Here is a 12681-nt window from a genome sequence, read left to right on the forward strand (position 1 = left end):
ACCTGTACGCGACGCCGGCCACCTGTGCGCGCCTCCTCCGCTGAGTGGCCGGGGAGGCCGCTGGTCCGGTCCCGGAGCATCATGAAGCCCAACTTCTCTCTGCGACTGAGGGTCTTCAACCTCAACTGCTGGTGAGTGAGCCCGCGGGTGCGGCCTGAGGGCCTCTTTCCTTGCACCTGCACTTCCAGGAGGAGGCCGGCCTTCCTGCTGCCGGACAACGACCCTCTCCTGTCCTGTGATCTTGGGGTGAGAGGCGAGCCCTAACCGCCCCTTCCCACCTGGCCCCAGCTCTGATGGTGCCAGCAGTCACCTTCCCTGGCCCTGCCCTTCTTTTCCTTAGGGACATTCCCTACGTAAGCAAGCACAGGGCCGACCGCATTGAACGCCTGGGAGACTTTCTGAACACGGAGAACTTCGACCTAGCCCTCTTAGAGGAGGTGGGGTTGTGCAGCCCTAGTGGGGATCCCAGGCTGGGAAGAGGGCAGCAGGGCCCTCAGAAAGAGGCCAGGTGGACATCCTCACCCTTCCCTCAGGTGTGGAGTGAGCAAGACTTCCAGTACCTAAGGCAGAAGCTGGCTGTGATATACCCAGCTGCACACTACTTCAAGAGGTGAGAAGCCTGCCGAACCTGTCCTCAGCCAGGAGGCTCTTGGTCCCGCCCACACTCCCTCTTCTGCCTGCACCCTTGTGAGGGAGCAGGAGAGGCTGAACCAGGGCGTCCTATCTAGTCAGCCCTTCTCAGCCTATTAGCAGGCGGCCCCTCATTCCCTGCAAAGGCTTTGGTGTTTTGTTCTGGGGCTGGTCCAAGAAAAGTAGCTGTTCTCAGCTGGAGACAAGAGCTGAGCAGAGGGCTGGGAATTTCCCTCCTTGCTGTTCTGATTATTAAGCAGGGCTTCGCTTTCAGTGGCATCATTGGCAGTGGCCTCTGTGTCTTCTCCAAACACCCAATCCAGGAAATCTGCCAGCACATCTACACCCTCAATGGCTACCCGTATATGGTAAGCCTCCCCTCTTCCACCTGGTTAACACAGGCAGAAGAGGCAGCCCTCCTAGGGTCGCAGGGTAGGCAGGAAGGTGGCTGTGCCCTGAGTGCCTGCTTCCTCCTCCCCGCAGATCCATCATGGTGACTGGTTCTGTGGGAAGGCCGTGGGGCTGCTGGTGCTCCATCTCAGTGGAGTGGTGCTGAATGCCTACGTGACCCATGTGAGTGAAGCCAGCAGTGCCCAGCTGTGCTGCATGAGGGTGAGGTGTGGGATCTGGGTTTCCTAAGGTCTACCTATTCCATCTCAGACACCATGCTAGGTGACTGCTTGATTTAGGCGAGCCCCTGGGACCCTTGGTCCTATCTGCTGTAATCTCATCTATCTCACTCAGCTGCATGCCGAATACAACCGACAGAAGGACATCTACCTAACACATCGTGTAGCCCAAGCTTGGGAACTGGCCCAGTTCATCCAGTGTGTGAGCCTGGGCTTGACAGGGGAAGTGGGATGGGACCCAGGGCCCAAGGGGTGGCCAGGGCTCCACTTATACAGTAGAGGTGGCAAGGGAAGCTTTCCTTTCTCACCAACCTGGCTCCCTCAGCCACACATCCAAGAAGGCAGATGTGGTTCTGTTGTGTGGGGACCTCAACATGCACCCAGGAGACCTGGGCTGCTGCCTGCTGAAGGAGTACACAGGCCTACATGACGCCTACCTCAAGACCCAAGACTTCAACGTGAGAACCTGCCTATTTCCTGCCTATGTCCCCAGCTTCTCATCCCTCTCTTGCCCCCAAGTCCTACTCCCAGCTGGCTGTTCCTCTAGGGCCCTGAAGAAGGCTACACCATGATAAAGCAGAACTGCTACGTCAGCCAGCAGGACCTGGGCCCATTTCCCTTTGGCATTCGAATTGATTATGTGCTTTACAAGGTCAGGATCCTTCCCTCAGCCTGGCTTCACCCCCTGTCTGTCTCTGTCACCAGCCTGTCCTGATCCCTTGTTCAGCAGTCTTGTCTCAGGCCACTGATGACTGAGAATGGAATGCTGGGAGGGGCTCCTGTGGGCAGATCCCCTCCAATGTAAGCTGTCTAGTACTTACTTTTCCTAGGCGGTTTCTGGGTTCTACATCTCCTGTAAGACTCTCAAGACCACTACTGGCCATCACCCCCACAATGACACCCCACTCTCTGATCATGAGGCCCTCATGGCAACTTTGTGTGTGAGGCATGGCCCCCCTGAACAGGACCCCAGCCCTCCCCACGGTTAGTCACCCTGCCCTCTTCCTTAACTCTTCCTCACCTCAAGGTAACCCCTCCACACTGACCTCTTGCCCACTGCCCTCTCTCGTCTAGGACCAGCAGAGACATCATCACTGATCAGAGTGCTAAGGGAGGCCTGGATGGAGCTGGGGCTGGGCATAGCTCGAGCTCGCTGGTGGACTGCCTTCGCCAGCTATGTGACTGGTCTGGGGCTGCTTTTCCTGGTGTTACTGTGTGTGCTGGCAACAGGGGAAGGGGCCAGGGAAGTGGCCATACTGCTCTGGAGCCCCAGTGTAGGACTGGTGCTAGGGGCAGGTGCAGTCTCCCTCTTCCACATGCAGGAAGCCAAAAGCTTAGGTAGGGTTCAGGCTGAGCTCCAGCATGTGCTGGGAAAGGCAAAGGAGGCCCAGGACTGTACCCAGAGCCTCAGCTAGCCCCATTCCTGGGCCAGCTGGACAAGGACAGAGCTGAGGAATAATAAAGCTTGATACTTCAGTGGTCTTCCTTCTTCCTTGTAGCGCCAAGGTTTGGTGTGGCTGTTGCATTGGTCACCTTTGGGCTCCCACCTCTCACCTCCATGCAGCCTAAATCCTGTTTGTGGCACAAACATTTTTATTGGAAACAGTTAAGCCCCCTTTGCACACAGCCCAAATGAGTGGGGGTGGCACTGTCCTGGCACGAGCCCATCTTGTAGGGAAGAAGGCAGGCAGCCCAGCCTCCTCTAGCCCAGGGACCCTGTTCCTGAGGCTAGCTCACTGAGCCTGCGCTCCTCCTGGAAGCGGATGAGGGCATCCCGCTGGTTCACTACATCCACCAACCTCCTCAGGACCTGGTCCTCAGCCTGCCGATCCGCAGCTGTCTTCAGGGTTTCTAAAGGGGGAAGGCAAAGCTTAGAGAACGGAGGCAGGAGAGACACAATCTAATCCCAGCCTCTGTGATTTCCATAAGCAGGCTTTGTTTCCTAGCCTGCAATATTAGAAGACGTCTACACCAGTTAGCAGCAGCCACCATGCTGATGCCTAACTTTGCACCTCTGACTGAACTTAAAGAATGGGAGCCGTGGAGTTCCAACTGCCCAAGCTACATGGACCAGAAGACTGTTGCTTGGTCAGTATCCAAGGTCACAGGCATCCCACTTACCTTCCCGGTTCATGTAGCCCCGCAGCTCATGGTCCAGCTGCCACTGCTTCTCCTCTAGGTCTAGTTCCTGTACCCTGTGAAGGTCAGGGATTGAAGAGGCACAGCTGTGAAGGGTGCTGGGGCCTATCTCATGTGCCACTGGCGCCGTCCCCCTGCCTTACGTGATCATGAGCTCGGCCTCCTCAGCCACCAGGCTATTTTTCTTCTGGACCAGCTGCAGCAGCTGCTCTAACCAGAGCTGCTTTTGCTGTTCTGGTGAACCTGACCGGAAGGAAGAGAAGTTAGGGGAGAGGTCACTGAGGTGTACTGGGGAACAGACTTGGGGAAAGGAGGGTATTGGGGGTATGCATGTCAGAGCTATGCAGCATGGCCGTGGGCCCTGCTGTGGGCCAGAGCTTGGTGGGTCAGGGGATTGCTGAGGGCTGAATGGTGTCCGACGATGAGGGCTGGGGGCCGGGGGCTGGCTTGTCCCCCTCCTGTCTTTACTCACTGCTCTGGCTCCTCAAGGCCAGTTCCAGCTTCACGCCCTCAGCCTCCAGCTCCCTCAGAGCAACCTCAATCTCATTTAGTCGCCGCTGGATGGCCTGAGGGGTACAAGACAGGAGGCCCTAGAGTCTTTGCTCCTTTGAGACAGAGTCCTAGAGGAGCTCTGGTCCCTGGCCCAGAAGTGTGACCCTGTCAGAACACCTGACAACCCCAGAGCCTTACCTGGGCCTTGCAGAACCTCTTCATCTCCTCCTCTTTAGCGTGGCGCAGCAGAGTCCGGCGCCATGTTGGGTATTTGTTCATGGTGCCTGTGTTCTTAGCCAAGGTCAGCAGGGCCTGTGGGAGCGTTGGAGCAGTCAGGGATAGGGCCTGGCAATGCGTGGGGGGAAGCCCTGTCTGGAGGGGCAGAAAAGAATCTAGGCTGGAAGTGGACTGGTAGGCGAGATGGAGGCTCAAAGGCATAAAAGTCAGACTGGGTGAGAACTTCCGCAGAGGAAGGTGTGGGCTGAAGTTTCTCCTGCAGTGGGGGCGGGCAGTACCCGAGGGATAGATGCTGGCCACGGCCATGTAGGTGGCCAGATTCCTGCCAGTCACCTGCTCCAAGTCTGACTCCAAAGGCTCATCTTCCTCTTCCTCTTCTTCCTCTTCACTAGAGGAGGGACTCTTTTCCTCCTCCATGGCCTCAAGAACTGAGCAGAAAAGAGGGAGACACAACCTGGTATCCCCCTGATCTCCCTTAAGGAGTCTCAGGACCCCCGCCCTGTCCTGGGTCAGCATATCCGTGGGAACAGTAGTTACCAAGTGGACGCTGGACTGGTACACCCCAGCCCACAAAGCTGCCCTCCAGGGCCTGGCGTGCCAAGGCCGAGCAGCTACGGGGTGGCTTGGGTGGAGGCTCCACTTCTGGGCTGGGATTAATGTTGAGGGAAGACAGGCGCTGGCGTTCCAGGCTGGAGAGACGGATCAGCCGACGGGCAGGCTGGCTGGGGCATGGGACAGGACTGGCCTCCTGCAGGGCTGTGGGAGTCGAGGGGCCTGGTGGAACACTATTCTCATCCAGCACGGGGAGTTCCTGGAAAAGCCACCACGTGGTCTGGTTAGGGACCTGCCCAAGGTGGGGACTGAGGCCATTCTGGGCTGTGCCATTCATTCACTTAACACTATCAGGTGGATGTCGTCCCAGGCAGTTGTTCTGGATCCTGGGTTACAGCATTAAGTAAAGCCAGACAAGCATCTCAGCCTTCAGGCGGCTCACTAGTCCGGAGAAATACAGCTTTCCTTTAGCCCCAGCAAAGTGCTACACCAGAGAGACCCTTTACCTCCTGCCATGCCTCTGTACACCCACGCTTTCACAGTCCTTACCGGGCTCTTGGGGCTTCCATCCATGATATCTTCTTTGTGGCCTGTCCTGGGCAGGTGCTGAAGGCAGTAGAAATATCCTGGGGAGGGTGGAGGGGGTGAAGGCATCCGTAATGGCAACCTAATGCCAGACACTTTCACAGGGAAGGTGGGGTGGGGGTGGGGGCACAGGACAATGGACTTGCAGGAACATTTGTGGCAGCCCTGGTCTTTAGAACTGGGGTTTTGGAGGGGATAGAAGACCCAAGATTCAGGAAGAAAGTGCCAGCTTAAGCCTGTTTCCACCTCATGCCCAGAACCCCGCTCTTTCCACCCTCAAGCTCCTTGCCCCCAGGTGGAGCCGGGCCCAGACCTCCGACACCTGCTCACCATCTCCTGGGTGCTGCCCATAGCCACCTGGCCACAGCGTAGCCTCACAGGCACGGCAGCGGAAGCAGTTCCGGTGGAAGAAATGGCCATCTACACAGAAGCGTTCCAGGATGTAGAGGTGCTCCCCACAAAGGGCACACAGGTCCCTGGCACTGGCCTGCGCAGACTCCTAGAGCACAGGATCAATCAGCGCCAAGGCCACTTGCAGGTCTTCCCCAAAGCCCTTCATCCTTGCCCTCCCTAGGTCTCTGCTACAAGCAGCACTCACCTCCTGCTGCTGGGACGGGGGTTTCAGGGGTACACTGGGCTCCGGTGCAGGTTGCTCCTCGGTACTTGGGGTGTCAGCCTCCACCTAAGAAGGTAAGTGCACAGCGGGCAGGGTCACCTGAGGAAAGGATACTGCAAATCTACAGAAAGGGCTGGGAGAGAAGGGAGTGAGGATGGGTGTAAGATCTGGGGTGGAGAGCAAGATGGGGAACAGAACAGGGAAGGGGAATCTGTCCCCACTTACACTTACCTGCAAGCGAGGCTTCTTGCCACCAGCATCCTCCCTGCTTTCCTGCAACAAGTCCTACAGATGTAAGCACAAGGCCCGGAGCCTCAGCCTCCCTGTCTCCCATTCTGAATGTTCGCCATAGCTCCAGGGACCTCACTGGGCACCTCCCTCCCCTGTCCCCAACCTTGCCCAGACCAAACCTTGTCCCGGCTGCGATGCAGCGTCCTCTGGAGTTTGCCAAGGAATAATACCGCACTGGAAGTCCCAGGAGAAGCCTTGCTGACCACACCTGCAGGCCACGTCTGGGTGTCAGGGTAGGAGGGCCGTTCTCCCCTCTCGCCTCCAGCACCCGGACCCACCCACCTGCCCTCCAGCTCACCTGGGCTGCCAGAGGTGTCCTTGAAGGCACTGTGGAAGGAACTGAGGTAGGCGATGAGGCCCAGGGGGTCGCTGCCGGCCACCACTGCTTGTGCAGACACCACCGGTGTGATGCCCAGCTCATGCTCAGCTATCTTCAGTGCCCAGGCAGTCACTTCCAGAGCCCTCAAGCCCTGCAGCTCTGAGGGTTCCCTGTGTGGTGGGAGGGAGAGAAGCCAATGGGTTCATTAGCAGGAAGAGGCAGGGAGAGGGGCAGCAGGCAGGAGCTGGGGGACCCAGAAAGAAGGCCAGGACGTGGTTTATTTGTTCTCTCTGCTTCCTCCCCATGACAAGCACTTCTAGCCTTGGGACCCCTGACCTACTCACAGTTCTTGCCTCTCTGAATGCCTTCAATTCTGTCAAGACTTGGGGCAGGCAGAGTCAGGAGAGGATGCCCTCTCCGAGGACAAGAGAGGTAGGTGGCGGGGAGGGGCTAGGACTGGGTGTGCTGATTCTACCAGGAAGGCAGGGGCACACAAGAGAGGTACAGTCTGCGAGGGACCCTGTGCTGCTCCCTGACTCACAGCAGGCTGGGCCGCAGCCAGTGTACCAGGGCACACAAAGCGAGCCCATCAGCCCAGGAGGAAGACAAGTCGGTGACGTGGACTCCTGGGTAGCCAGCCGTCTTTTCCTGGCACCAGCATAGCAGCTCCTCTTGGGTGCCTGCTGACCCTGGGAAACAAAGCTGTGCTGTGCCCAAGGTCCCCTCTGCCCCACCCCTGGAGTGCAGCTGGATATGCGAGCTGGCATCGGGGACCCACCCACCTGTCCCGGGCATCAGCCTAATGCTCAAAGCCAGAAGCACCTCCTTCATCTCCATTCTTACTTTAAAAAATTTCTTTTTGCAAGAGCATGGTCCCGAGCTTGATCCCTGGTACCAAAAAGCAAAAAATAAAACAAAACAAAAAAACCCTCAGCCACCTGCCTCGCAAAAAATCCCTTTTGGCATAAAGTGAGGGAACGAATGACGTGGAAGAATGAAATCACTGTTGGCCACACAGAAGGCAGAAGGCTGTGAACTGAGAGGAGAAACAGGCTTGAAGGCGCAAATAAAGGCAGTTTTGGGTTTGTAAGGCTGGAAGAAGTTGGCAGAACAGCTACTGCAAGGCCCTGCTGCTGGTGTGGTGGTTGATAAAACACTGAAATCCTCCTAAGGTTGGCGCTGCTTGGGGGTCGCCGCCCTTCCACTGCACCACCAAACAGTGAGTGCTCCTGCAGGCTGAGTGCCTCGAGGCTGCAGCATTCAGGTTGGTAAATACTCTGCACATCCCCAGGAGGAAGGCCTGCTCACCGCTGGTCAGATCCCCCGTGTCAGGCTTGTCACTCTTCTTTGGCACAGGCTGCTTGGCAACCACGTCATACAGGTCTCGCACCTAAGACAGCCCAGCCCCTCTCAGGTCTCCAGGCAGCTGACTGGCACCCTGTGCCCATGGGGAGGGATCTGCCTTGGGTAAGACTGACCCCCACCCAGGGTGCTGTGACTGGGCAGGAAAGGGCTGGCCTAGAGGAGGGGGACTCGCTTAGGAAGCCGAGGACGGGTATGTGGGGGGATCTCACCTGGTTGGGGGTCACAGCCCGGAGGTTCAGGTTGGGGTAGCGGCTAGCTGGGTCCAGCCCATACTGGGCCACGTTGCGGTGCATGTTTTCCGGGGATGTCTGTGACAGAAGCTGGTACAGGCTCTCACTGCGGGGGGTGTGGGTGTGAATGGAGCAGCACCCATTAGCTCCTGGCCCTCAAGGACTGCCAGCCCTTGTCTGTACTTCCTTTTGCCTGTTCCCCTTTCTGTTCCCACAGCACCCTTGGCTCCTTTTCCCATATCCCGCCCCATCTGTACTACTCTCCCAGCTCAGGCCTTACCGCTCAGCCAACACCTCCAGGGGCTCAGTGCCTTCTGCCCACCGCTTCACCATCCAGGCTGCATCAAAGGCTGCCAAGAAGCCCCGGGCCACTCCAGTGCCCAGGGGCCAGAAGGGCTGCAGGGTCAGAGGAACAGGAAACAGATCACTGAGAATCCAGTGGGAGCTTCCTCAGGTCGTCAGGGGCAGCAGGGGTGGTGGTGGGGGATGAACCCATACTGGGCAGCTTTCACCTCCACCAAGCAGCCTTTAGCTCCTCCTTCAACAAGCAGATCTTTTTACACTCACCTCCCATCAATAGGTGATTGATTTCCTATCCCAACCAGACCTCAGGGCCTCGAGAAGCCCTCACCTCCACCAGGCAGTCTCCCACCAGTCCAAGCAGCAGGCGAGCTCCATGCTTCTCTTGCACACGAGCGGAACACTCTGCCCGCATCATGGTCGTGAAGTCAAAGGCAGAAACGTCAGGCCGCCCGTGAGCATCCTGAGCAAACTCTAGCTTCCCCAGCTTGCCGTTGGTGGCGAAGTCAGCAGCTGCCCGAGCAAAGCGCTGAAGAGCCTCAGACACCACATTGGCACTGCCCAGCAGCCGATCAGTCTCCAGCCAATCCTAGGGGCCGACAGATCAGAACCTTGGCTGTAGAAGGTGCATCTCCTGAAGGTGAGGGGAGGGAAGAGGCTGCCCAGATCTCACAGTGATCAACAGCTGAAGTAAGACTAGATTTCAGCCTGCCTCACTGCTGCTGGGAGTCCTAGGCTCCACTCTGCCCACCAACCTCAGTATCATTACTGTCACACGCTTGACCTGAATTTGTCAGAGCCTCGGCTTATATATCATCTAGAGACAACATGCCTGACTGATCAGGTACTCATAAGTTCTCACAACACTTGGCACATGCTGGGCACCCTGCGAGTTCATTCACTCAGCAGATATGTATTGGGTGCCTACTACATAGCAGGTACCTTTCTAGGCCCTGGGAATTAGCAGCAAGAAGCAGAGACAAAAATTTCTGCCCTGTGGAGCTCTGTAGTACTGTGGCTGGTATAAGAATAGGATTCACATTGCCATGCTGATCCCAGGGCAGCAGGGCTGGTAGTGATAAGAGTCAATGGCAGGGCAGAGGTAGGACAGGATGGGGTCCCTCCACACCCAGGGGGAGTCTGTCCAGGCTCAGCTCTCCCTGCCTGGGCCCAGGCCCCACCTGGCGAAGCACTCCTAGCCGCAACAGGCACTGTTTCTTAGCTGTCATCACAAAGTAGTGGGTGTCATCCTTGTAGTACACAATGTTCTCCAGATCAATCCCTGGGGAGACAGAGCAGGGGACAGATGAGCCTCTTCTGCTTCTGCATTACCTCTACAAACTCTCCCGCCATGGCTGACCTCTCTGAGCTGTGATCTCAGCCTAGGCTGCAGTGCTAAGCCATGCACAGAGCCCCAGGAGTCCTGGTGACACAAGGACCATCTGTCCCAGGCCCAGGAGGCCTGATGGCTTGGAACAAACAGGGAAACTCAGGGTGGCAGCTGGGAGACTTGTACCACATGGTCACATCGCAGTAGGGAGCCAAAGTAAGCATAGGGCCCTTTTGAAGTGCCACTTTTGTTTTCATTTGACATCACTTTCATATTAAAACATAAAGGAGTACAGAGTAAAACTCTCAGGTATTTTGTGAGATTTCAAGCTGGATGGCCAAGCAGGGCTGTGGTTGCTTGGTCCCTTGGGAGGATGGTTCTTTCCCCTTTGCTTCCCAGACCACAGAGATGGACAAGTGTGGGATTCCTTGCATGAAGGATGGGAGGGAGAGGTGGGAACCAGTTCACTGTTAAGCTAGGGGAGCGGGCCTAACCTGTGGCTTTCAGAAGACTCTGGAAGAATTTCTGGTTGTAGATCCGGGCCACACCGCTGATTTCAGGCACCTGTGTCTCCTCTACTGTACGCTGGTTCACAAAGTTGGCTGTGATGCCAATGGCCAGTTTGCCCCGCATTTCTCGAACCGTGAAGCCTAGTGGTGGGGACATGTGGTATGGCAGGAAGACCAGGAGTAGCACTTCCTAGAAAGGCCCCTGGCATTTTTGAGGGAAGGAGTCACTCACCTTCAGGAACGAATTTACCCCCTGCAGCGGAGATAAGGACATCAAATTCATAGTTGGCCAGTTGGTCTGGGGGACTGGGCTGGAGCTGGGCACGCCAGCCACTGCCTGCGGTAGAGGGTGTGAGAGGCACAAAGGTGTAGAACTCAGGGGGACCTTGACCTCACCAGGTCAAGCAGGTGAAATTATTTAAAATAAATGTGTTAAGAACTCTATGGTTTACATTCTATCCATCAGACCATATCTTCACAGCAGCCAAGTAAGACCAGTGAGGAAAGAAATACTGTTGCCATTTTGCACCAAGATAGCTGAGGGCCAGAGAGGGAGACTTAGCTGGCTCCTGCCCTGCCCTTTTTCATCCACTGGCCAAGGTCTCCTTGGTGGTGTGGCTCACAGAACACTTACCTTTTCCAGGAGGAGGCTGAAGACCAGTGAAAGTGACACCCCAGTGAATTTCCACCCCCAGTAGCAATGCCACCTTCAGTAGAAGCAGCTGAAGTTGCCGGATGCCTGAAAGGGAGAGGACATTAGGAATGGAAGAGGGGTCATCCAGGGCTGCCCAGCCGCGGAGGGGAAGAAGGTCTCAGAGGCCACTCTGCCAACTGCCCATTCTGCAGATGATGGACCCGGGTATTCAGGGTCACCTGGCAAAATGAACCTTGTTCACTCTGTGTCTGCGGTGACCCAGTGGCCTGCCCCAGTGCACCCCCCCCCAGACCACCACAACTCAGTGCTCACTGATGTGGTCCAGGGTGCCAGTGCAGAAGCGCCCATAGAACTTCTTGGCGCCGAGTGCCCGAAGGTCATGGATGGTGAAGGGCCAGAGGTGGAGCACGTTGTGGCGAGAGAACTTGGTGCGCTTTTCTACCAGCACCACTTGAGCCCCCAGCAGTGCCAGCTCCAAAGCAGCCCGCAGCCCACATGGTCCAGCACCCACTACCAGGCACTGCAAACACACAGAACAGGGCAGGCATGGCATCCTGTCTGCCTCATCTTATCCCCTCCTGCTGTCCCCCTCCGCCTCCCAGACGCCACACATCCACCTTGGTGCTGGTGCAGGCCTGCCCCTGCTGGTACACAGGCTGGCTGGCTCGCTTGTCCAACTTGGCCCACAGCGACTTGGCGCTCCAGTAGTTGAGCTGGGCCTTGATCTTGTGGTACTGGGACAGCCCACCACCGGGCTCCACCCCCAAGGCGCCACACAGCTCCTGAAAACTGCTCAGCACATCCTGGCACAGCTGGGCCTGCAGGAAGCTCTCAAAGTGGGCGTGCGCTGGATTGGTGGAGGTGGGAGAAGCCATGGAGACTCCCCCGGGGCTCCTGGGGAGCGGAGCAGCTGGGCAGAGCCCACGGCTACCGGAAAGAAACAGGGAAAAGCAGGGGAGGAGCCTGAGAAGGGAGGAAGAAACAAGGAAGGGGAGGAGGAAAGAGCAGGCTGATTTCTCTTGGGAGCGTGGGTCCACCTCTGATTGGCTCTGTTCCTCCTCCCAGCCCACTCTCCTGCTATAGTCCAGTAGCTCTAGTCCAGTTCAAGCGAAATTTGCCAAACTTGGAAATGAAAAAGCAGCAGTCCCAGGCACAGGGAACCGCGGGGGGCCTCCAGCTCACCCTCTCTGTGCGGGCGTCCCTGGAGCCCATAGGGTAGGAATTGTATCTGCCTTCCCCCCAGGAGCTGAAAGCAAGGAGCGCGGCAATTTCTCCATTGTGGTGAGGGCAGACGGCCAGGCTGTCTACGTCTACCTTCCGGTAGACAGCGACAGATGTGATAGCGCGACCGCTAGACGCGAATACTGTCCCTTCTCACCAGAAGCTTCCCTGTGCCGCTGCCCCTTGGTGGCCTCAGCGCCACGCTGGATGTGGAATGTATCACATGCCAAGGACAAAGTTTTCCTCCTCCGCACTCGTGCCTGCCTCTCGACAGAGGGAGACAGTCTCTGCCGGTGTGGGTTCCGCTTCCCAGCACCCAGACTCCCTACGCAAACAGGCGGAGTAGGTACTGACTGCGGTCCAAACACTTCCTCTGAGATCCCGCAGCTACCCTGGGGGGCCGTGGGGAGGAGTGGGGGCGAGGGCCGCCGGGTTGGCCCCTCCCAGGTTCCTCCCACCCCGATCCGGCCCATCCCCGTCCCCAGAGCGCCCGCCCGGCCGCTCTCCCAGGAGTCTCGGACAGGGCATCCCTTGTCCCCTCTCCCCCACGCCCCCCACACGCAGCCAGCGGGACGCTGGGG

The 12681-nt window shown here is 57.4% G+C and overlaps 2 protein-coding genes and 1 long non-coding RNA gene across 6 annotated transcripts; 2 read left to right on the forward strand and 1 right to left on the reverse strand.

The window, feature by feature from the left end:
* The first annotated feature begins 6 nt into the window (after nucleotides 1-6).
* Nucleotides 7-2735, forward strand: Smpd2 (sphingomyelin phosphodiesterase 2). Of its 2 annotated transcripts, none has more exons than XM_033763441.1 (10): nucleotides 7-131; nucleotides 341-437; nucleotides 534-610; nucleotides 905-998; nucleotides 1114-1242; nucleotides 1375-1457; nucleotides 1585-1717; nucleotides 1807-1911; nucleotides 2090-2243; nucleotides 2334-2735. In XM_033763441.1, exons 1-10 carry the CDS (start codon nucleotides 82-84, stop codon nucleotides 2672-2674), a joined length of 1263 nt encoding a protein of 420 aa, XP_033619332.1. In that variant the 5' UTR covers nucleotides 7-81; the 3' UTR covers nucleotides 2675-2735. The 2 variants fall into 2 exon arrangements, with proteins under 2 accessions (XP_033619332.1, XP_010633583.3); XM_010635281.3 differs by having other exon boundaries at nucleotides 1114-1203.
* Nucleotides 2736-2818: 83 nt separating this feature from the next.
* On the reverse strand, nucleotides 2819-12317 carry Mical1 (microtubule associated monooxygenase, calponin and LIM domain containing 1). Of its 3 annotated transcripts, none has more exons than XM_010635283.3 (25): nucleotides 12062-12317; nucleotides 11497-11806; nucleotides 11192-11399; nucleotides 10859-10963; nucleotides 10457-10561; nucleotides 10210-10365; nucleotides 9567-9667; nucleotides 8717-8974; nucleotides 8366-8481; nucleotides 8065-8191; nucleotides 7799-7880; nucleotides 7032-7179; nucleotides 6470-6660; nucleotides 6291-6379; nucleotides 6112-6165; nucleotides 5863-5946; nucleotides 5595-5763; nucleotides 5229-5305; nucleotides 4665-4938; nucleotides 4461-4555; nucleotides 4089-4202; nucleotides 3871-3964; nucleotides 3542-3641; nucleotides 3381-3454; nucleotides 2819-3110 (listed from the first exon to the last, which is right to left on the reverse strand). In XM_010635283.3, exons 1-25 carry the CDS (start codon nucleotides 12154-12156, stop codon nucleotides 2962-2964), a joined length of 3375 nt encoding a protein of 1124 aa, XP_010633585.1. In that variant the 5' UTR covers nucleotides 12157-12317; the 3' UTR covers nucleotides 2819-2961. The 3 variants fall into 3 exon arrangements, with proteins under 3 accessions (XP_010633585.1, XP_010633586.1, XP_033619331.1); XM_010635284.3 differs by having other exon boundaries at nucleotides 12258-12308; XM_033763440.1 differs by lacking the exon at nucleotides 12062-12317 and having other exon boundaries at nucleotides 6112-6153; nucleotides 11497-11842.
* LOC104869898 lies at nucleotides 7674-8380 on the forward strand. Its single transcript, XR_782386.3, has 3 exons — nucleotides 7674-7754; nucleotides 7847-7957; nucleotides 8303-8380. It is a non-coding gene; the product is annotated as an uncharacterized LOC104869898 (long non-coding RNA).
* Nucleotides 12318-12681: the final 364 nt, after the last annotated feature.

This window comes from Fukomys damarensis, unplaced genomic scaffold, assembly GCF_012274545.1.
Source record: "Fukomys damarensis isolate Sample0158 unplaced genomic scaffold, DMR_v1.0_HiC HiC_scaffold_14, whole genome shotgun sequence".
Lineage (NCBI taxonomy): Eukaryota > Metazoa > Chordata > Mammalia > Rodentia > Bathyergidae > Fukomys > Fukomys damarensis.